At 44.7% G+C, this 22,404-nt stretch overlaps 1 protein-coding gene across 5 annotated transcripts in view; it reads right to left on the reverse strand.

Moving 5' to 3' along the window:
* The window catches only part of R3HCC1L (R3H domain and coiled-coil containing 1 like), a 482,602-nt gene that overhangs the window by 172,787 nt on the left and 287,411 nt on the right, over positions 1-22,404 (reverse strand). For all 5 annotated transcript variants that reach the window (XM_069611545.1, XM_069611546.1, XM_069611547.1 and 2 more), the window contains one exon: positions 7,910-7,980. In XM_069611545.1, the coding sequence (XP_069467646.1) occupies positions 7,910-7,980 (71 nt within the window). The remainder of the gene's footprint in view (positions 1-7,909; positions 7,981-22,404) is intronic.

Consider the following 22,404-nt stretch of genomic DNA (forward strand, 5'->3'; position numbering starts at 1 on the left):
AATATTACCCACGGAGTGGTCCTCATTTATCGACCTCAGAAGAATAATAGGCTGAGTTTGGCCCTGCCGGAATTCGAACCTGCGTCAGCAGGCTCTGCACGGATGTCAAAACGAGCGCTCTACTCGCTGTGCTATCATCTCCTGGGGAACTTAACCTTTGTGCGTGGGGATCCCAATGTAGCTATGCACTCCATTATAAAACGGCCTAAGTATGGGCAGAGATGATCCAGTGAAATGGAAAAAGCAGTCCGCCTTTAGGACAAAGCTTTTGGACCCGGGCATGAGGGATGTCTGAAGACATGTACACAGGGCCCGAAGGGAGTACACATACTCCTCCCACAGTCACCTCAGCAATTCCATGACAGACTATTAGTTTATTCCAACCCATACTCTATACATGATGGGTGACTGCACCATACTTCCCATCACTATATCTCTGATCATGCCCCTGTGCGACTCCGGGTGACTCCCGGATACCCCTCGCAAAACCATCCCTTGATGTCTAAACATGAGGGCTTTGTCATATCAAGACTTTACAGACCACATTAAGAACAACATAGCAGGGTTCAGGGAGGCAATCTAAACCATTCTTACAATACATGCACCTGTTGGGATGCCTTTAAAGTTTCTGTAAGAGGCTAATGCAAATCTAGATGGTCGTTTAAGTTGAAACAGTGGAAAGAGAAAGAGATGCAACTAACCACGGATCTCACTACATTTGAGAAATCACACAAAGGTACACCCAACCAGCAGACTGTCACGCATACGATCGATCAGATTAGAAATTAAACAAATAACCACCAGAGTCCAAAAATCCTATTCGGGCTGGTCCCAAAAATACTACCTTGAAAATGACAGACCGCTACAATTAATGGCATTCGCTCTAACACACAGACAGGCTGCGCAGGTGATAGCCACAATCCGGGACGGTTGGGGGACAGTGCCATCAATGACCAGTTTGCGGAATATTACGCAAATCTGTATGCGGCCTCGAAGACATCCCGTGCCAAACGATGCAAGAATTTTTGGGGTCCATCACACTACCCAGGACTTACCAGAGCCCAACGGGATACTCTAGATGCCACGGTCTTGGCAGCCATTTCTAGCTATCCACTTCCTCTCACCAGGTAAAGCCCCCAGACCCTTTGGAATTCTGATTTATTTATATCGAACCAAGGCCGATGATATTGCTTTCAGGCTAGAAGAAGTCTTCGCCGGAGCAACGCACAGGGGACGAATACCAGGTTCAATGTTAGCCGAAAATATAGTGGTGTTTCATAAGAAAGGGCGACCCCCTGATGAATGCAGTTCGCAACAGCCAATATCGCTCAGAAACTCTGACGCAAAGATCCTAGCCAAATGCCTGGTGCAAAAAATAGACACGGTCCTCCCGTATCTGATATACTAGGACCAGACCGGTTTTATCTGCAAAAGACACTCCGGGGACAACGTACGTAGACTGCTGCACATTATTGCTGATGATCCGAAACAAGGGTACGCGATCTTAGCGATCGATGCCGAGAAGGCATTCAATAAGGTCCAAAGGGATTTTATGTTCATGGCATTGGCAGAATATGGCTTCCCCCCAGCCCTAATCAATCTGATCCAACTATTATATACCGAACCAACGGCGTCAGTGACCACGAATGGCACGATGTCAGCACCGTTCAGCCTTCATTCTGCTACACATCAGGGCTGCCCGCTCTCACGACCTAGTTATAGAACCAGTGGGAATCAAATTTCACACAGATCCCCACTGGGAAGGCTTGCTGTGGGGGAGTGCAGAACATCGGGTCTCCCTCTATGCGGACGATCTCTTGCTCTACATCAGCAAAAGCGCGACATCCGTCCCGCGAGTCCAACACCTGTTACGGGAATAGGACTCAATGGCAGGATACCAGGTTAACTGGGCAAAATCTGAGATGCTCTCGCTACGTCAAGATATTCCCTGCAACCTTGGCGGGGTAGCACTCTTCCGATTGCAGACACGCCATATCACATACTTAGGGGTCAAAATTAGGCCTCATATCGGGAACCTCAGGGATCTACATTACCCCCACACAGTAGAGTGAACCCGAGCTGACTTGTGAAACTGGGAATCGCTACCCCTATCTCTAATGGGCAGGGTAAACGCTGTGAAGATGAACTCCATGCCTAAACTTATCTACTTGGCAATGATGTTGCCCTGCAGCCACACTCCTAAGACGTATAGAGAGTTTGATGCTGCCATCTCCAGGTTTATTTGGCGAGGAAAAAAGGCTTGCGTCCGATCATCTATCTTTACCGCCGCTAAAGCGGATGGGGTTTTGGCCCTCCCATTGTGGAGGAGCTACTACCAGGCTACACAGATATGCTGGGCAAAATGCTGGCTCAACGATGGAGACACTACAAGTTAGAGGGGGGAAAAACTAACCCTGAAGACCCCTTAGACACCTGTGGAAATCTTGGCGCCCCCACCGACACAGCTTCAACCCCATGTCAAATCCCATCCCATACTGGGCCTGACATTAGTACAATGGCACTAACTATGCTCCCAACAGGCAAACGATGTCAAAATGGCTCCTACTTGGATGGGCCAGGGGACACGGTTATCAATTGATGGCAAACAGATTCCATCCACAACAGGACACACTGTGGTCACAGGTTAGTATTCTAGATCTATACGAAGGCTCCCAAATAATACCATTTCATAAAGGTCACCAATTGCTAGATCTTAAGGCTAGACATTGGCTGCAGAATAGGACACACTGCACTGTGATTTTACAACATACCTCAGATTTCTCCCGTCAAACTCCCCCCCCCCGCTCCATGTGAATTGGAGTTGGAACAACATTACGCTCACTCTCGCCTCTGCACCTTTTAACATGATGAACATCCCGAACACTGTTAATAGGAACAGTGCCCTGGCAATGGCCTGGTCCACCGACCTTGGCATCACCGTCAACGTGGGAGATATGTACAACTATTTTGCTTCCATACCAGGGGTTTCCGTAAACATTAGAAATAGGGAAATTCAATTCAAGCTAATTCAGCGCATATACTACACCTGGCCAAAATGTTTAGAATGGGCCTGATCTCCTCCCCCAGATGCTGGCGGGGGTGCACAGATCTGGGTACTATTGAGCACCTACTACGGTCCTGCCCACAACTGAAGACATATTGGCGACGGGTACATGGCCAAGTGACCTCACACTTCCCTGATGCAGACATTTCCCTGTCCCCCAATTCCATGCTATTGGGGGCCGGCACTAGGGACTGGCATCCCGACACACTCACTTGTAAGATTATAAGCATCATACTTTTCACTGCCCTTAAACTCCTGGTGGTCATACAGTGGAAATCAACATCTCCACCCTCCAAATCACAGTGGACAGGTCTACCAGCCAGGGTATACACTCTGGAAAGAACTGCATTTAGACCGCAGAATCCAAACAATAATGCACGATTAGACAAGTTCTGGGAGATGCTGGACCCATTTGTATAGGAGGGCTAGGAGGCCTAATGACACACATCACATGAGCCCCCCACACCCCCGTGGGGTCCTGCCACCCACTATCCAGACCTGGCCTCGCTTGGTGGCATATTTGCATTGTATAGTCCCAGTACACCCGCATCTGATGACATAGGCCTACAGGCCCTATAGCCGTCTCTACATAGCCCCTACCTACGTATCCATAGATACATTTCTCATATAGGGAATACCTTGTAATCCAGCAGGTGTCCAGTATGGAAGGGGGGGGGGGGGGGGGGGGAATCAGGCCCGGTTGGCCTAGGGGTTAGCATACAGCAATATTATTGGGGAATTGGTAGCATTCTTCTTGGGGGGATGAATAATACAATCAAACTTTGGAATCCTCCATTAAGTGCTACAGTGAGATTATGATGTACCCTCACATTCTATGTTCTCTCTTTTGTTTTTGTTCCCGTCCTTGTACCCTTCTAATGGTATTTGTTGTATGATGGAAGTTGAAAAATAATAAACAGAATAAAAAAATTAAATAAAAAAAAGGAATGTCTAATTAAGGTTCTATACAAATATATGCACTTAAAAGTAAACACACCATGTACAATAATAACTAACTAAAAAAACACTACACAAAACCTAACCCTGAGGAAAAGAATAAGCAAAGATAATAGATGCAGAACTCTGGGTAACGAATCGGATAGAAAGGCAAGCAAAAGCAACAATGTTCTTGAAAAAGGATATGTACTTGTGAGAAAAATGGGTTCAAAGTGACCTAGTCCGTCTCTAGGGCCCATAAATGTTAATGTTAAAGGAACAAGAGGACAGTCAGCAGTCAATAGTACTTTCTTTGCAGCTCTTGGTGGTTCTGCAGCACCGAACCAGACTTCTTGGTGCTGTGCGAAGATCTGAAGAGAGCAAAAGGCGGGAACGGAGGGTCCTGCAAGTTTAAATGTGCTGAACACTTCTTGAAACATACTCCAAGCAGTTCAACAGCAACAAACACTATGATCCCGGGCTGTCTTGGTATTCATGGTGTTGAAAGTACAGGTCCAGGGGCTTAGGGACAAGAGGATTCCTTTGTTCATGCTTCCAAAGACAGGGGAGGCTGACATACAATGGCAGGAATCCTTAAACACAGTGAAGTCCCTGGCACCCCTGTTGCTGGCAGAGAGGGAGGTCCTGTTCCAGCAAATCACCCCTGCAATGGTCCCTGGGAAGGGTAAAGGGACAGAGTTCTCCTTTGCCTTGGAACACCTGCCTTCACCTTGCAACTGTAGGGCTTCGGAAAGGACTGCTCACCCAGCAGGGTCCAACATAATCTTCTCAAGCAATGATCAAAAGATGCTTAAACATGATTTAAAGAAGTGTCAGGAGTCCCTTCTTTTTTAGATAAAAATTTCCAGGTGACTGGACCAAAGCTAACCTGCTCTAGCGGTCCAATCCCTGCTCTTGACATTAGCAGACTTTGCCTTTCTGATGTCACAGGAAGTTGAGGGTACAGAATAGAGGCAGAGAGATTCAAGATGGTGGAAGTTTACTTCCCTTGAACAGAGTTCCCCTGGCTACTCTAACTTGCCCCCTTCATTTCCCTCTAAGAACAAAGACCTTTAGAAATGCAGCCCCATGGAGTGAGGCATGGCTCTTGGTGAATGGGTGCACCCTTTGATTCCTATTTCAAGGCCAGCGTCCTGTGGAGTGGCTGTTCCTGGAAGAAGGGTTTTACCAGGCCTTAAAGGAACAAAGAGGCAATCCCACCAGGCTATATTCCTGCCACTAGGGTGGGGTCTAGTCGGGGTCTGGGGGAATACACAACCCGTTCACAGCTGAACTTGGCCCACAGGGCTGACACATGTGAAAAATCAATTTAATGTGGCTGGGATAACTCTGGCCCCCATACCATAACTCAGGTATGGCTTATTTCTACAGTTCAGCGTTCCACCAAGATAGGATCTTCAGAGTTATGCAGTTAATTGGAACAGGGTTGCACATTTTAAATGTAGCCCCTGCGCTGCAGACACTTACTGCAGCTGTCAAGAGAGCACCTGCAACCTCTGAACCGGCTTTGTGTTGCAAATGTTCTTTTATTTTTTTATTGATAGGCGCTTATACAATAAGAATATACTGTCTCAAAGTGCCCACAAGGCAGGCAGGGAGGGAGGGAGAGTGGGAAATACATTACAACACAATATTTACGAGCAGAGGGGGAAACAGAGGGGGACAAACCTACTATGCTTTGTGAGTATTCAGAACGTGCAAGTGCAGAAAGGAAGAGGGAAGAGGGGTAAGTGCTGGGGAGTCCAAGTCCGTGGGTGAGCCATGGACAGAGTGCTAGAATGTTGAGTGCTACACAGCGTGGGCCACAGGAGGAGTAAGTGCGAGTCTCCAGAGCGGAGGGTATGCAGATGCAAAGTGCTATGGAAAGACAGGAGCTGGGAAGAATTGGTGTGGGAGGTCAAGACTCCGAAGATGCATAAGGGTCAAGGACACTGATTCAGCAACTGTGAGATTAGCAGAGGGGAGAAGGAGGGAAGTAGGAAAAGAGGAAAGTCTTAAGGAGCTTCCAGAATTTGAGAAGATCCTGCTCAAGGCGCAGGGGGAGGCTATTCCAAAGGAAGAAGCCTGCTGAGCAATGTGACGACCCCCTTTCCTCTGTTTAGCAAAATGCTTTACACACAAAGACTTGGTTTCAGAGGAGCAAAGTGGTCTAGTAGGATAATTAGTGAGATCAAGTTGAAGATAGTGTGGTCCCCGGGCCCAGACAACCTTGTGGATGATGCAGAGGGATTCAAATTTAATCTGTGCAGCAACCGGGAGCCAGTGAAGACTTTTTAGTGCAGGAGAGATGCAGTCCCTGGGTTTAAGGCCAAGGATAAGTCTTGCTGCCCTATTCTGGATAAGCTGGAGGGGTCGCAGAGTGGAAGGAGAAAGATTCAGGAGAAGGCAGTTACAGTAGTCAAGTCTAGAGAGAACAAGGGCTTGAATTGAGCCTCTGAGGGAAAGGGAGAAAAGGTAGAATTCCTCTGAGAAGGAAGAGCTGATAGTTGGACTTCTTGGCGATGTCCTGAGTGTGAGGGAGGAAGGAAAGAGATGACAACGATGACTTCAAGGTTTCTGGCTTCAGTTGAAGGCGCAGGGGGCGAGCCCAAGGAGGAAGGCCAGAGTGAAGGGAAGAAAGAGGGAGCAGGTGTCTCTATGGGAAGGATCTCAGTTTTACAGGCGTTGAGGCAGAGATCATTGGATGCGCACCGGGACTGGATGGCAGATAGGCAGTCAGGGATGATGGAGGGTGCAAGAGGGTCAGCAGGGAGTCTGAAGAAGAGCTGTGTGTCATCTGCGTAACACTGGAAGTTGGAGGACAAAAAGGAGATGAGGCATGCAAGGAGGGCATGCAAGGAGAGCAAGGGAGATGTTAAGAGCCAGGAGGAGAGTATAAGAGTATGATGAGGAGCCGTATCAGGATGATGATGCAGCAGGGCACAAGTATGATATGATATGGCATTTATAAGGCACCTGTACACAAGTGTTTCTGGGCACGAGTATACGCTATGCTTTTGGTGTGGAGTTTATGAAAGGGGAATCGGCTTAGCAGATTTTTATTTCAGCGATGGAATCACCTACATAATTGTATTATTTAATAAAAATTAAAAAAGCCAGGGCTTTCACACCCTTGCCAGATGGCAATTCATCAAAATATGAGTGACCACATAAAGCCAAGATGTGCAATCCGAAAACTGTTCTCTCTCCAAGGTAATGGGAATGCCAGTCAGAATAACCTACTGAAGAATTCCTTGTTAATTCGTCTACCTAGAATATATAAACAGGGAAGTTCTTTGTTTCACCATGGATTCATTCAGTTATAGGGAGCTACTTGCAATACAAAGAAACATTCTGACAGTCTTTAACCTGTTGCAGACTGAAATTGCAGTTTGGCGTTTCTGATTTGATATTTCAATTTTTATAGAATAACTTTTTTAGCGACATGATTTGTTTATGCTAGGTTTTCCTGAGGCACCTTAATTCTTCAGGTGGAGGCACCAGCGCTATATACAAGCACTTATTAAAAGTCAATATTTTCACAGAATGCTACAAGACACACACATTCAACAGAACACCAATTGAGAAGTCAAGGAAGGTCTTCAGGTGTTCTTGCAGTCTACCCCTTATAACACACGTGCCCGAACCAGCATTACTCGTCACCTATTCATAGACTGCCCAGGATCAAGCTACGCTTGACTGCATTAGAATTATTTTGATCCTACAACACTTTAGGTGAAGAACTTCCATTAGAAATTCATAACCATGTGGGCTTGAAACCACAGTCAACAACCCATATGGTAGATTTCTATGAAAAAAATAAGGCAAACTAGTATGAAACATACTTCTAATGTAAATCATAAATGACACAGGTAGATTCAGGTGAAGACTAGTGACGAATAATGTTACCTGCCACAGGACTAGAAAAAATTCCAAGAGCATGCGTGTCGTCAACCCATTTCACATCAAATCCCCTCTTCCTGTAAGAGAAGAAACACAAAGGTACACTATTACAACTGGATTTCTCCAGGATGGTGTAATTGCAGGTATTCAGAGAAATTACAAGGAACACACAAGAGAATGTGCTTAACACAGCATTATTGTAGATCTGCAACAGTCACAATTAGTAACTTCAGTTTATTGCCTATTGTCATGAAGGTGACTGTGACAAGAAATGAGAACAAGAGATAAATTATATTTTTGTAGTGTTTTTGAATACACGAGAACAGGACACCCCTTAAGGTATTTCAAAGTAACTAAAGGATATGAAATGAAATTCTGGGAATTTGTCTTGGGATTTAAGCGATCACCCCTGCATTTCGGGGGCATACTGGACAGGTAACGGCATTCCAGGCGAGCCCCAAGGCAGACTTGACCTTAGCAATGGGCTTCATGGGGTCCCCAAGCAAAAGTGTGATCGCTAACCCCAACCCGAGGCTGTTTTGGCATGTGAATAGTTTTAATGTATTCTTTATTTGCCAAGAGATGAGCTCTTCATGTATTGAGAATCCCCAATCTCTCATGAAAAATCAAAAACAAAAGATGGCACAATGGGAAATAGAAAAGGGACTGATTCCCTTTCCTATTACTATGGTGGTGTGGATGGTGAGAGAATTGGCTGGAAGAGACCCAACTGCTAACAGATGGGTGGAAGGCTGGGGGAGGGTAGGTACTTTGAATGGGGCAAATAAATGGTGACAACTGGGTAAGGCGATCGGGTGGCTGGCTGAATGTGGACGGTCACTGGCAGATTCTACCTGCAATCCCAGCCCCCCATTTGCTGAGTGCACTCCTCCAGGTGCAAATATAAGAAATAAGGCTCCCCTTTTCTTCCAGTACCCTTTCTGGGGACATGTGCAGTTCAATCAACTTTCTTTTTCAGTGATTTCAATAGTTCAGGCCCTTGTTCAAAAATGGTTTGTCATGCAGAAGGGGACCCCAAAAAGCATGCAACTAGTAAACACAATGGCATCCTGATGCAATGAGTAGCTGGCTTCCTTGTCCCCAATGGGCCCATGTTGTTTGAGGTCATGTAAGGTAAACTAGGGAACATGGCCCCATCCTCCATCCCAAACCCCTTCTCCCTCTCTCTGGGTCTTCAGGGCTGCCTCCCTTAACCCTCTTCACTCCTATCAAGTCCGTGCTCCCTTCTGTTTAGCAGCAATGTGTAGTACCTCCTCCTTCCTCCTTTCCAGCATAGGGCCAACCTGGACTGCCGGAACATTCATAGACTGGCAAGCAAATCTCCCTTATCTTCTGGTTCTCCTAATATCTCCTTCTCTCCCTCTCATGCTTTACTTGCCAACATCCCTGACTCTCATAGTAATTCCTTCTCCCCTCAGGGTTCAAGTATCAACTGTTACAATGTTCTCGGAGGACAGAAATCCAATTAATTACATTTCTCCCATTGTAAAAAAAAAAAAATGTGCTGTTGTCAACTGCAGCATGCAAAAGTTTGCCAGCTGGAAATGGGTTACTTGCATTATTCTTCTGCCATTGATGAAAGAAAGCATGACGTTTTATTTGAAATGGTGGAGACTTCTACAAATGTATCAAGAGACCACTGAATCCAATCGGCATTGCGGTATAAGGAAGATGCCAAAAAATGTAACACTTTAAGCAAAGGTGAGGAGATAGTAAGGTCGCTCACTTGAACATCACACTTACTTAGCTCTGAGAAATTGATGCCTTCAAATTTAACTGGCACACAAAGCAACAGCTATTGCTGGTGTAAAACACCCTCCCGCCGCATGCCATCCCTTCCATCCGACACTTTGAGGTGCTCCAGACATTTTGCATTGAAATGCGTGCCTTCTACCTAGGTGCAGGAAGATGGCAGTACAGTAACTAAATATTATAATCTCTTTCCTCTAAAGGCTTTTATTTTTTAAAATGTTCTTTGCAAATACTATTTTCGCTCATCACAGAAAGATGGCACACTCAGTTACAGCCACAGATTGTGATTTACACATGCAACTAAATAATTCTTGGATTTTCTTCTCACTCCCTGCCTAGTCACTGATAAGAAATGTCACGTGTTTATATCATGCAAGGTTTTCACTGTGATTCTCTCTTCCCTCAACAGTCAGAAAATGCTGGCCTGTCCTATGTTAATGTTCAACTTTTCCCCAACAAAGTTGTGGGAGGCGCTATGTGGACTTGATATACGCCATGGCTTACTAGCTGCCTTAATTTTACAGTACACTGCTAACACTGCTGCAGTAAGATGGAGCCTTAGTGGATAATTTACATTATTTGATGTCCAAAACATGATGCACCAGGAATGTGTTTTGGCCCTACTATTCTGTCGTTTATAAATGGAGCAATCAAGAAAATATTCTGTGTTCCTATTGATGCCCCAACTTTAGGTCTTGATAAATGCCCATTGCTAATGTTCGACGATGATGCAATCTTGATATCCATAACTCCGGGCGATCTCAGAAAACAATTTCACTTGTTTCAACAATTCTGTTATGACAAAGGTTTGAATATTGATTTCAGGAAGACACAATCTATGTTTTTTTGTTTTTTACAACAAAAAAAGACAAATCCTTTATTTATTATAGACAAGGCTGTTATTGAGCAAGTTACCTAGGCATGAGATTTGCCAGTTCAGGGAAACGAAAAATCACTTTGATAAAACAAAAGTAGTACAATAAGTAGGGCATCAGCAGTGCAAGGTCTCACAAATGTCACATATGCTGAAACATGGAACTATGCTTAGGTTGCACAAGCGGGGAGGTTATCACAGTGTCAGGATTACAACAAAAAACACAAGCCATCACTGACTCGCGGATTGCACAGCTTCATCCACAGGAGATTTCCTTAACAAGTAGTTTCGAAAATATGCCCAAACGTCCTTGACTTTAGACATCCAAGGCATCATGGATCTGTACAGTTCTTCATTGTCTTTAGCCCACGCAATGTCCGATAACCAACCCTCAGACGCAGGTGGCGTTCTAGGGGCTCAGTGTTTAACTATACATTGCTTCGCTACCAAGCAACTAAGACTTACAAATCTATGCTTGATTAAGGGCAGTTCACAGGACAATCCAAACAGACAACTGAGGCACTGGCTCTATCTTCTCATCCAGCATCTCTGCAAGCATTCTACACACCACCACAAAAGGGTTGGAATACGGGGCATGTCCAGACAATGTGCATGTAATCAGCATCCGCTTCAGTGCACCTAGGCCATTTTCCCATCGTTATAACTACTAATGCGTTTCATCTTGGCAAAAGTGTAGTCTATGTAAGACTTCAAACTGTAGTATATAAACTCTGGAGTTAACGGATACACTCCCCATTAGTTTGCACACATTCAGCCATTCGCCATCCGTAAGGGGTGTGCCAAGATCCACTTGCCATTTGTCACGTAGTTTGCCTAAGCCCGATGGTATAGCCACGTGTATAAGAGCAATAAATGTAGTAACAATGTGTCAGAAGCCCTGAGAATTAACAATGCATGTTAGGATTGGACCATCCTCGGGTCCATGGGGAAATGTAGGCCATTATATCTTAAATGTTGCTCTCATTCTATAATAATGTAGATTGAATAGGGGTGTCAAAGTGCGAGTAGACGCAAATTAGTTAATTGTCAGGAATACCCTGTTCACACACAAACATTAGAGCCCTCACCATACCAACCAGGTCGGAGAGACACATCAGTTGTGGGCGGTATTCCAGGCGAGCGCCACAATGGTACATGTTTATTATACAGTGTAACTATGCTAAAAGTGCAATCCTAAGTGGATCGAATGTACAGGGGTAGGCGTATGCGTCCACAACCAGTAGTGCTTGATTTTTAGATCGGGCGGAGGTGGGGCGGTCCAAAAACCAGTACTGCCCTTGTGCCGCCATCCAATACAGCTCAAACTCAGGGGCTTTAAATCCACCCCTTCATAGGTCCTAGCGAGGTGTTGCCATTTCTTCCCCACAGCCCCGAAATGCCACAGAAATCGGGAGAGAGAGTTATGCAGGGTTTGAAAGTATTATTTGCCTGGCCAGAGAGGGAAATTCTGAAACAAGTACAACAGTTTGGGCAAGAGAATCCTTTTTATTAGGCAACTCACCCTGCCCTGCCACTGACATGGTTGTACGCGTCCATTTAGTTAGTTTGACAGCAAGCTGTCCGCTTTATAGGTTATAATTATTATCAAATAGCGATCATTGTGACCTACTTATCCAGAATCCCAGATACTTCGATCTGATCCATCGACCATCGAAGTGCATTCATTTCCAGTGAAGGGGTAGGGATATCGGTGAGCAGGAAGATTTCATATTCAGACTGATTTACTTGTAATCTCGAGCATATGCCGTACAGGACAACATCGCCAACCACAGGAACCAAGTTGACGTGCAGGTCCCTGATATACAACAGTACATTATCTGCATGTAAAGAAATTATCTCTGGCGTCCCACACAACACGAATACCTTGTCAAAGTGTCTAATCCTAATCAAATCTGCGATGGGCTCCATAATTAAAGCAACACGGAGAGGAGGCAGCTCTGCCTCATACCTCTGGTCAGTTGTATGGGATCGGACAGCTGTCCATTTGTACACACTAGCAAATGGAAGGGAATATAGCAATTGAATGTATTGAATAAACATGGGGCCGAAGCCACACTTCTTTAACACCACAAAAAGTATTTTACTATTTTCTGTGATTGTGTGCATTAATAGAGAATTAAACATTTTCGACGCATTTTAGAAAGTTATAAACCTTTTGTGAGGCTCATTGCGACCGTTACTCCATTTACGCACTTTGAACTAGAAATCCCAGCGGATTGTAGTCCACATGCTGCTATAGTCTTGGGTCAGGCGCGTCAGGGCTAAGCAAGCCTGCTTGCAACGTGCCAGTGCTGACCTACTTGTCGACTGTGGAACCAAGGAACTGCCATATCGGTACGTAGTATTCTTGTGGAACGTTGAGATCTGTACGCTCCTTGTTGGGAGCATGGAGTTCCAACTTCATATATTGTTGGCAGCACAGAAATTGGCACGCCAAGCAATTATACAAAAGTACTTTACTCTAGACATCAACACTGTTATATTGGAGTCCAGGACAGTTAACATGCCATGCTCAGACTCTAGAATTGGCACAGCCATTTTTAATGGTCGTAGTGATATTGATCTGCTTAGACTGATGAAACTACAGGAAAGAGTACCAGTATATTAGACATCCAGATAAGAGAAGGGCTACGAGTCCCATGCAGGCTGTGTCTCCTGATTATATAATGGATACCGTGCTACTGACCAATTCGCAAGATTGTAATCTACTGACAGACCAACTTATTAAAGAAACATTTAACAATATAGCTGTGATAGGAGGACAGACCCTTAATATATCCCTGCTTAATACCTGCTCGATGGATAAGCATGCTATAGATATCTGATTACGTTTCAGATAACCACATGGATATTATGTGTATCACAGAATCCTGGTTGAAGGACTCTAGTGGCCCTAACATTGATTTAGCCACCTCTGAAGGCTATAAGTTATTTGGCCAAAACAGAGAACATAACAAGGGTGGTGGGGGGCGTTGCAATTTTAGCTAAACAAGAACTCTGTCTTTTTTAGTCTTCAATCTCTTGTGAGGGATGCAAAATTATGTTTTTGAAAGTCACTCCCTCCCTTAACAACTGTGCTAAATAATTTTACTATATTGCCCTCCTAATCATACAGCCAACTTTAACGAGGAAATATCTGATATATTAACTTCTCTGGATAGACCTAATAGCTCAACTATTTTACTGGGTGATTTTTATAGATGGCTAGGCAATACCTTAGACACTGAAGCCATGTTCTTAGAGCCAGTACTGCAGAACATCAATGTTGTTATTCATAGTAAAGAGGCAACCCATAATAAAGACAATGTACTAGACTGGGCGGCAACTAGGAACCTTCACCTTAGTCCCCTAGAGTCCAGGGCCTAGACATTAGACCATGTGTCTGGTCGGACCACTGTTTTTTCAATTTTGTTTTCTGTTAGCCCAAAAAAAGAACGTGCTTAAAAAGGTCATCAGTAGAAATTTTAATAATGTACACGTAGGAAAACTAGAAAACTGTATGGCTAGACTCATGGAGGCCACTTCAGATTCCGACTCTCTGCATACATTGGCAGCTAACTATGAAAATTATCCGATTGCATTATTAGATTAAGTGGTTCCCAGGAAACTAAAGATAATTAGAGAAAGATCTAAAAATTAGAGTTGGTTAAATATGCCCTTACTGCTCGTAAACAAGAAAAAATAAGAGCAGAACTAATTGGGTAAAAGACAGAACGGAGGAAAACAAGCATATCTGGAAATCCCTGGAAAAACTATATACAAATGAGATATATGAGGCAAAAAACTACTTTAACACTCAGATTGAAGAATCAGGAAGTGATGCAAAAAAGTTGTTCGACATTCTTAGGAAATTAGAAAAACCCCATGTTCAGTTAGAGCCATTCATCCCTACTAATGATGATTGCATTGCGGTCCAGCAAATATTTGCGGACAACATTAAAACAGCCCATTTTAAGATTACCAGCAATCTTATTACGGTCATCAATCCTGATATACATAAAGTTTCAAGCATACTCCTCCAACCTGCTAAACCTATGTTTACTTTTAAGCCTATTTTGGGGTGTCAAATGGAGAGCGTACTGAGGAAGATGCATCCTACAACATGCCTTGGTGATGCAATAGCGTCTAAGATCATTCTCAATAATGTTTAGTTATTTACTACATTTTTGACATGCTTCACTAATGCTATCTTTGCTCATGACATCCCTCCAGATAACATAAAAAATGTGGTAACTACCCCTTTGATTAAAAAACGTGGGCAGGATCCTAAGGTGCACAGCAATCTGAGACCCATAACAAATGTTCCATTCTTGTTACACATAGTTGATAATATTCTACTGTGTAATTTTAAGGACATCTGGAAGAAGCGGCTAGGCTAGGCAATTGGGCATTAGGTGTTACCACAGCACCAAGATTGCCTTAGTGAACCCTGCAAACCCATATGCTGAATATTGTTGACAAAATCTAATAACATCAGCAGCCCGATTTTGCTTTTATCAGCAGCCTATGATCTTGTGGATTATAAAACACTCATTACTACTCTTGCAGGCATAGGTTGCTGTTCTGGAGAAGCCATAGAATTGACTAAGTAATTTCTTAGACATAGGAATTCAAACATTTGCTAGGGGAATGCTACCTCAGAGACAGCCTTGATTACTTGTGGTGTAGCCCAAGATGCTTGCCTTTCTCTGGCACTTTTTAATGTGTGTATCCGCTCCTTATGTGATTTACTTGAGAACATGGGAGCGCAATTCACCAATTATGCCGATGACACTCGACTTATTAAGGAGCTGAGTTGGGACTATGACAGGGATGCTAAGAACATTTCCCATATTTATGAGGCAATTCAAGACTGGATGACAACAAATTGGCTTTGCCTCAACGGCACAAAGAATGAGTTTCTTATTTTTGGCCCAGTCGAGGCAAGAGCTAAGATGGGAGCTTAGTACTTAGGGCTCTCCATTGATCACCATCGTATTGATGCATCAAATAAGGTTAAAACCTTGGGACAGCCTCCCTGGCGGCAGAGGCCCAGGTGAATAACGTGGTGAAAAAGTCCATACCATCCGAGATTGTTGCGGCTAGTTAAACCATATGTTTCTACTAAAAACTGTACAACGCTGGCAAGAACGAATATAATGCTGTGGCTCGATTATTGCAGCGCTCTCTTGAGCAGTGCTAGTAAGGGCAGACAGACTGCAGAACAATGCTGTTCGCATCGTTAAATATGTATCTAGGAAGGAACACATTCTACACATATGAGGGACTTGCATTGGCTGCCGGTTGCAGACAGAATTCGTTTCCGTTTCAATACTCTGACGTACAAATGCCTTTATGGACTGGCATCATCCTACCTACGTGAGAATTATGTACAACAACAATTGTCATGAGTTACTCGGTCTAGTAATGCTATGTACTTAACCTGCCTTAGAAGTAAATGTGCCAGAGGAAATGGCCACTCTTTTCCAGTCCAGGCGGCATTGGCCTGGAACAAGCTGCCAGTCGACCTACGTAGGGAAAAGAACCTGTTAATTTTTCACAAGTGTTTGAAAACCCTATTGTTCAGCTCATATGTTTGCCAGGCCTCTCTTATTAGGATGTATTGTGCGCCCCGATGCCTGCGGGCTCTGCATAAAATAAATAAATAAAATGCATTTTGCGCATCCAGTGATACCGCCACTCCACAGGCTGTGGGTTCCATTTGTGCCATAACATTGAAGAGCCTACGGATATTGAAGGCCGTGGACCGTCCGGGGATAAAACTGGCTTGATCCGGATGTACCATATGCCTCATGTAAGGCAGTAGGCGATTGGCGAGTACTTTTGCATAGATCTTGACATCAGTATTAACTAGCGAGAGTGAACAATACAAGCCACACTCCAATGGCGGATTATCCAGCAACAGTATGATAGTGGCCTCATGTTTCATGGAGGGGAGTATCTTAGCTGCTATAGCTTTTGCCCACATGGACTGCAAAGGCTGCACCAGAATGTCACAAAACTTCTTGTAAAATTATGCACTAAGGCCGTTGGGTCCCAACGACTTCCCAGCACACAAATCAACTATGGCCTGTAATATTTGTTCCATGGTAATAAGCAGTTGTAAGAGGTCCCCATTCTCACCCGACAGCTCAGTGATCAGCAAATCGTTCAAAATGTCTTCCATTTCTGTTTCTGGCTTAACATCATGAGACGTATAGAGGTCAGATTATAAATCATGAAACACCCTGTTAATGTCTGAAAGCACTCTTCATCACCACCCCTGCTGAGTTATATATAAGCGGTATACTAATACCCCCAGTCTCACTTTTAAGGATTCTAGATGTAATTTAATTCCCTTTCTTGCTACTGAGAAAATCGATCAATCACCGTTTCAATGTCTGGTAGCTTGTCTTCAGTAGGGCTAATGACGTGCAATAATTCCAATCTACGCAGTTCCAGTTCCAAACTGGCTCTGTCCTTTTAATGCCTTAGTTACACGCGATAGTGATACCCCGGATATGAGACTGAAACGCCTGCCACATTGCGCCCATCAAACTGAAGTTTTGTTCAAAGTGTAACTGTATATTGTCATCCAGCGTAGACTGAGACACATCGTCCTGTAAAGCCTGGGGTTTAAATTGCCAATGCCGGCCTGTCCGCCCCCCCCTTGCATCCGAGAGGGCCATCCTGAGGACCACTGGCGAGTATCAGTCAGGCAGAGGGACTCCCAGGACCCCCTTGTTAATTTGCATATTTAAGTAACTTTGGGTCTCACCCTAAGTTACTAGGGGAATCCAGACGTGGACCCCTTGCTCACTATTCTTAGAGAGGCACAGATCCACCCTACTGATGAGGTCCAACCAGACCGAAACACGTGTCTGGGGTTTCTGTTGGTACTCTTGTTCAGAGGAGAATTGCCTATCATTTCGGTGCTGGACTGCCCCAGGGCAGGACAAAGACTGATATGTTTGGGATATTTCTTCTCTGTGAAAGATAGTGAGCTAAAGACTCTGGGTAAGTCTCTCGTAACCAGGACTAATGTCTGGCAGAGGGACTCCCAGGACCCCCTTGATCATTTTCGTTAATGTTGGGGCCATGCGTATTCAGCAGCATGCCGTGCACCACCACGTACCTGCCCTGCGGGTCCATCCTTAAACCAATAAGGGTAAATTGGAGGGAATCATGGATCAGTTAGCACGCCCCTGGAGTATGACATGTAAACCCTTTGGCCACCCCATGATCTGGCAAACGAAAGGCTGGATGCTGGCATGGCATCCGTCTCCTGCAGGAATAGAATATTTGACTTATGCCTCTCTATATGTGTGAGGATTTTCCTGGCTTTAATTGGATACCCCAAACCCAGTACATTCCTGTTTAATACCGTGAGGTCAGATAGCACCACCCACAAACGCAGTTATCTTAGACATATAGTACCTTAATAAGCGTTGTGAACAATGCCATAGCGAGCAACCAATCGGTTTAAACTTTTACCCCCCTGCTCCCCTCCAGTCTTCCCACCCTCACCACCAAATCAAACACTGTAGCGTCAACCCAAAACAAATCTACCAGCAACAACAAAACCTATCTAAACCAGAAATCTTGTATGGGGGTAGCTTCAGAGCATCCGACCCAACTGCACCACCTGAGGAACGATCCAGATCTATTACAATATTGGATCCACAATAGCACCCAAAGGGGTGCAGCGAGTGGAAAAAATACAAGAAGAACGATGTCAAATGGAAGGATTACTGATGAACTTGCACAGACTTGATCAATAACGTCAGTACCCATGTTGATGCAGTCTTTGGGTACGGCCCGCAGCATGAGTATATCAGATTGAATATAGTTGTTGGCTTCATCCGGGATAGTAAAAAAGAAGCGTCTGCCATTGTGTTGATATATTATGTTGATTTATAATGTGCACCGCTGACATTGCATGGTCTCCAGGCACTCGTGTGGCTCTGTAAGAAAAGTGGATAAGGTTAGCTAGTGAGGGAAAGCGGGATAGGATAGAGTTTGTGCTCATCTGTTGATGCATGCAGAACCAGGAAAAACTGGCGTCTGAGCTAACTAAGGTGTACTTTCGTTATGTGCACTGAGCTTGTGTCCGTAAGGGCAGCGTCCAGTGTCTGAGTTGGTTTTGGTCTGTCGGTATTCGGTTTGTAGTATGCTTAGAGAGTAGTATGTGGTTTGTAGGTTGTTACCTTAGCCCTCTGTGGGCGTGGGGGGTGGATAGTTGGTTTCCGGTGATTAGCAGTTTTATTGTTGGTTCTTCGTTTTGTATTGTCCCGGGATTTCTTTGGTCGTGGTGGTGGATTGTGGAGGCGTACGTCTAAACTAAATCTAAACAACTAAATCAGTACAATTCTAGTGTGGATAAATTCAGAAGTGGCCGGATTACAGTTCTGGTGTGTTTAAATTCAAAGCAGCAGACAGCAAAACAGTACAGTCCTGGTGAAATCTCAATTTCACCAGGAAAAGCATAGTATATATCGACCGTACGCTCACGCAGAAGTTTCTTAACACTGGCAAAAGTCTTTCACTCTGCCTGGACTGCAGCTGAAAAATCTGGGTAAATATAAATCCAGTTGGACTCGTATCTCAGCTCACCATTCTCTCTTGGCTGACGCAGTATCTTATCGCGGTCCCTATAGTTGAATATTTGGGCCGCTATTGGTCTTAGGGGTGCTCCAGGCTTAGGCTTGCCGCCAAAGCTCGATACGATAAATCGCGGTGAAAGGGCAGTATCTCTAAGTATTTCCAGCAGCAACCTTTGCACAAAGTCTTCCTTCTGACCAGTAAATGCGATTTCAGGTACGCTAATAATACGTATGTATTTACGGCATAAGCGAGATTCCAGGTTGTCACAATTAGCCATGGTGTGCTTCAAGTTCTGAGAAATGGTGGCGATTCCAGATTTAATTATGGCCAGGTCATACTTCGCCAGGCTGCTTCTACCCTCTGCCTCAGTGATTCTCGCATCCTCCTTATCCATCTTAGTGTGCAACGTGTTAATATTGGCGGTAACATCGTCAAGCTTGGTGGTCACCGAGGCAAAGCTGGCGTGCATGCTTTCCAAATGGGTCTGTACGATTGGTGTTCCCTGCTCTGGGTGCTGATCCACGTCCTTGACATACCCACAGGCCTGAGTTTTCACTTTAGAGGCTTGCCTCGTGAAGACATCCATTTTGCCCCGATACTTGCTGCCGCCGCTGCCCTTTCTGAATGGAGATGTCCTGGAGTACATATGTAAATGTTGGTAAGTGTTGCCATGAGCAGGAGGGAGAAGCCACATTTTCCAACCGGATAGGTTTACAACACCCAACTGCAGGCCAGCAACACAGCACTGGCCTCAAGAATCAGGAGCGATGGCCCCAGCACCACCGGTTCGGTGGCCAAATTCAAAATGGTGCCCATGGTACAGGCACCAGCCCTGCAGGCCAACCAAGTCAAGCACAACATGTCGCCCTAGCAGACTCAGGAGCAAGGTGGCCACTCCACGTTCAGTAGAACCAGCCCGTGCAGAGGCACGATACCCTCCTTCAAGTGCCATGTGCCGAAGCCCAGCCTTGCGTCACGCCGACATTCAGCCCTTCAATATCGCTGAGTCCACCTCTGAAGCAGAGCCTGCCCAGGAATCGTTTTTGGAGCAGAAATGTGGGGTTAACTTGACTGTAAATCCCAGCGCACAATAGAAAGTGAGATCTTCAAGAGACTACTGAGCATGCCAAGAAATGCATCAACAATTCTTTTAAATTAAGAGTTAAGATTGTGCCATTAAGTCATATTGTCGCACTAAAATCAGTATTTTACTGGCGAAGACTCTGCAGATGCCTGGAATTGAGTAAATATAAAGATTATTTGGCAGACCTCTAAAAAAAAAAAAAGAAAAAAAGATAGAGGCTTCGATATCCTGTTGCTCTTATATTAAAAAACACCCTGTCTCCCACAACCTCCCTCCTCCACCCCCCCCCCCACACCCCCAGCCTAGTTCTGCAGGAGTCTGTCCTGGTACATTCTAGTTTTACCATCACCGTCTTGTGGTCAATGCTGGATTTGATTTTTCTGGACTTCATTGATTCACTGGGCGTCACCCTTTCTCAACTCTTATGCTGGACTTCCTTTGCATCTTGTACTCATGGTGGCCCTGAATCATGCTGTTCCCATCTTCATCTTGTATCCTGGCTTGCAACATTATGTGTTACTACGGACTTCTGTAATTGTATTCGCTCTCCCCTCTTGCTTCTCCAATCTTTTTGACTGCTTACTCTCTGTTCTCTCCTCCTCTCCCTTTTCCCATCTCCTCCCCTTACTTTCTTCTATGCACTTACTCTACCAGAGTTGTCCCTGGACCTAGTATGATAGCAACCTCGTCTGTCTCCTCCCCCTCCCCTTAATTGTTTTCTTTCCTCCCCCAGCACTATCTGAAATGTTGTCGGGCCTAGTACGATAGTCGCTCGTTTTGTTCCTACCCTCCCGTTCTGCATCCCTCTCCCTCACCTTTTGTTTTTCTCCGGCTCTACCAGAAATGTCATCAGGCCTAGTGCGGTAGTCGCCTGTCTGTTTCCATTTTCTTCCCACTCTCCCCTCCCTTCCCTATCTATGTCTTAGCTCTTGCACTATCTGAAATGTTGTCAGGCCAAGTACGATAGTTATTTCACAACCTCACTGTTCATGGCCTGTAAGAATGTCATTGTATTTTCCCTTGTTCCCTCCCCGGCCTTGAAGTACTTTGAAACACATTGGGCCTCATTAGGACCCTGGCGGAGTGGGTTTCCGCCAGCGCTAATCGCGGCGGACCCGTCCGCCGTACTACGAGTTCCCTTAGCGCCATGGAGGTTTTCTCCGCCTGGTTTTACCAGGCGGAGAAAACCATGGCGCTACGGGACCTCGTTGTTAATTACGCCACCGTATTTTACGGTGGCGTAATTAACTCCTTCCCCACTCCCATTATACCCTATGGGGCAAGAATGGGAATGGGGAAGGGCAGAATGGGGATTGGGGATTTACCGCTCCGCCAAGGTCGGAATGGGGCGGTAAATCCGCCAACCCCCATGGCGCTATCGACGGCTTTCCGCCGTGCTTCGCGGTGCATTTAGCACCGCGAAATCCGCCAGGGTCCTAATGAGGCCCATTGTGTATAGGCGCTATATAAATAAACTATAATATCACATCATGCAAATTTATCGAACTAACCCACAAAAACGAATGCCTTTTCTAAGACAATTGTATCAAATGACTTGTATGTTAAGGTCGGAGGGGAGCGGATGGAAAACATCTGAGTTCAACAGTTTTGACTAAGTACTGGGAAAATAAAATGCAACAGGTTATGAGATCTATCTAGAAACAATGATACATTTATGCATATCGGAAAAGCAAGTGGCACAAGAATACTAGTGATTAATGTTTACACTGAAAAACCATAATTGAAACTGAGGAACAGTTTATGCTTATTTGTTCATTATATATGTATTTTAGAATTATTTGAAAATCATATCTGAAACCAAGTTTGATTTATCATAGAGCAATGACCATCAACAAAGTCATGTCTTAATATAAAAGAACAGATAACGAAACCACAGTGTTTGCTACAGCAAAATACCTACACAGAGCATGAACACTCTATTGAAGACTTAACCCCCAAGAACACTTTATGCAACAGGACTACTAGGGTGCTATGTTAATCCATGCTTGCGAGTTATTTTTTCAATAATCTACGACCACAGATATTTTGCAATGACTATTTTTAACTTGGAATTATTGACTTACTATCACTGTGCTGGCTATTGCATATTTGCACACTTGTTAGTTGCTAAAGGGCAACTGATTGTTTGAACGTACATATGTCTTT

This window comes from Ambystoma mexicanum, chromosome 8 (genome assembly GCF_040938575.1).
Source record: "Ambystoma mexicanum isolate Mex_15411 chromosome 8, UKY_AmexF1_1, whole genome shotgun sequence".
Classification (NCBI taxonomy): domain Eukaryota; kingdom Metazoa; phylum Chordata; class Amphibia; order Caudata; family Ambystomatidae; genus Ambystoma; species Ambystoma mexicanum.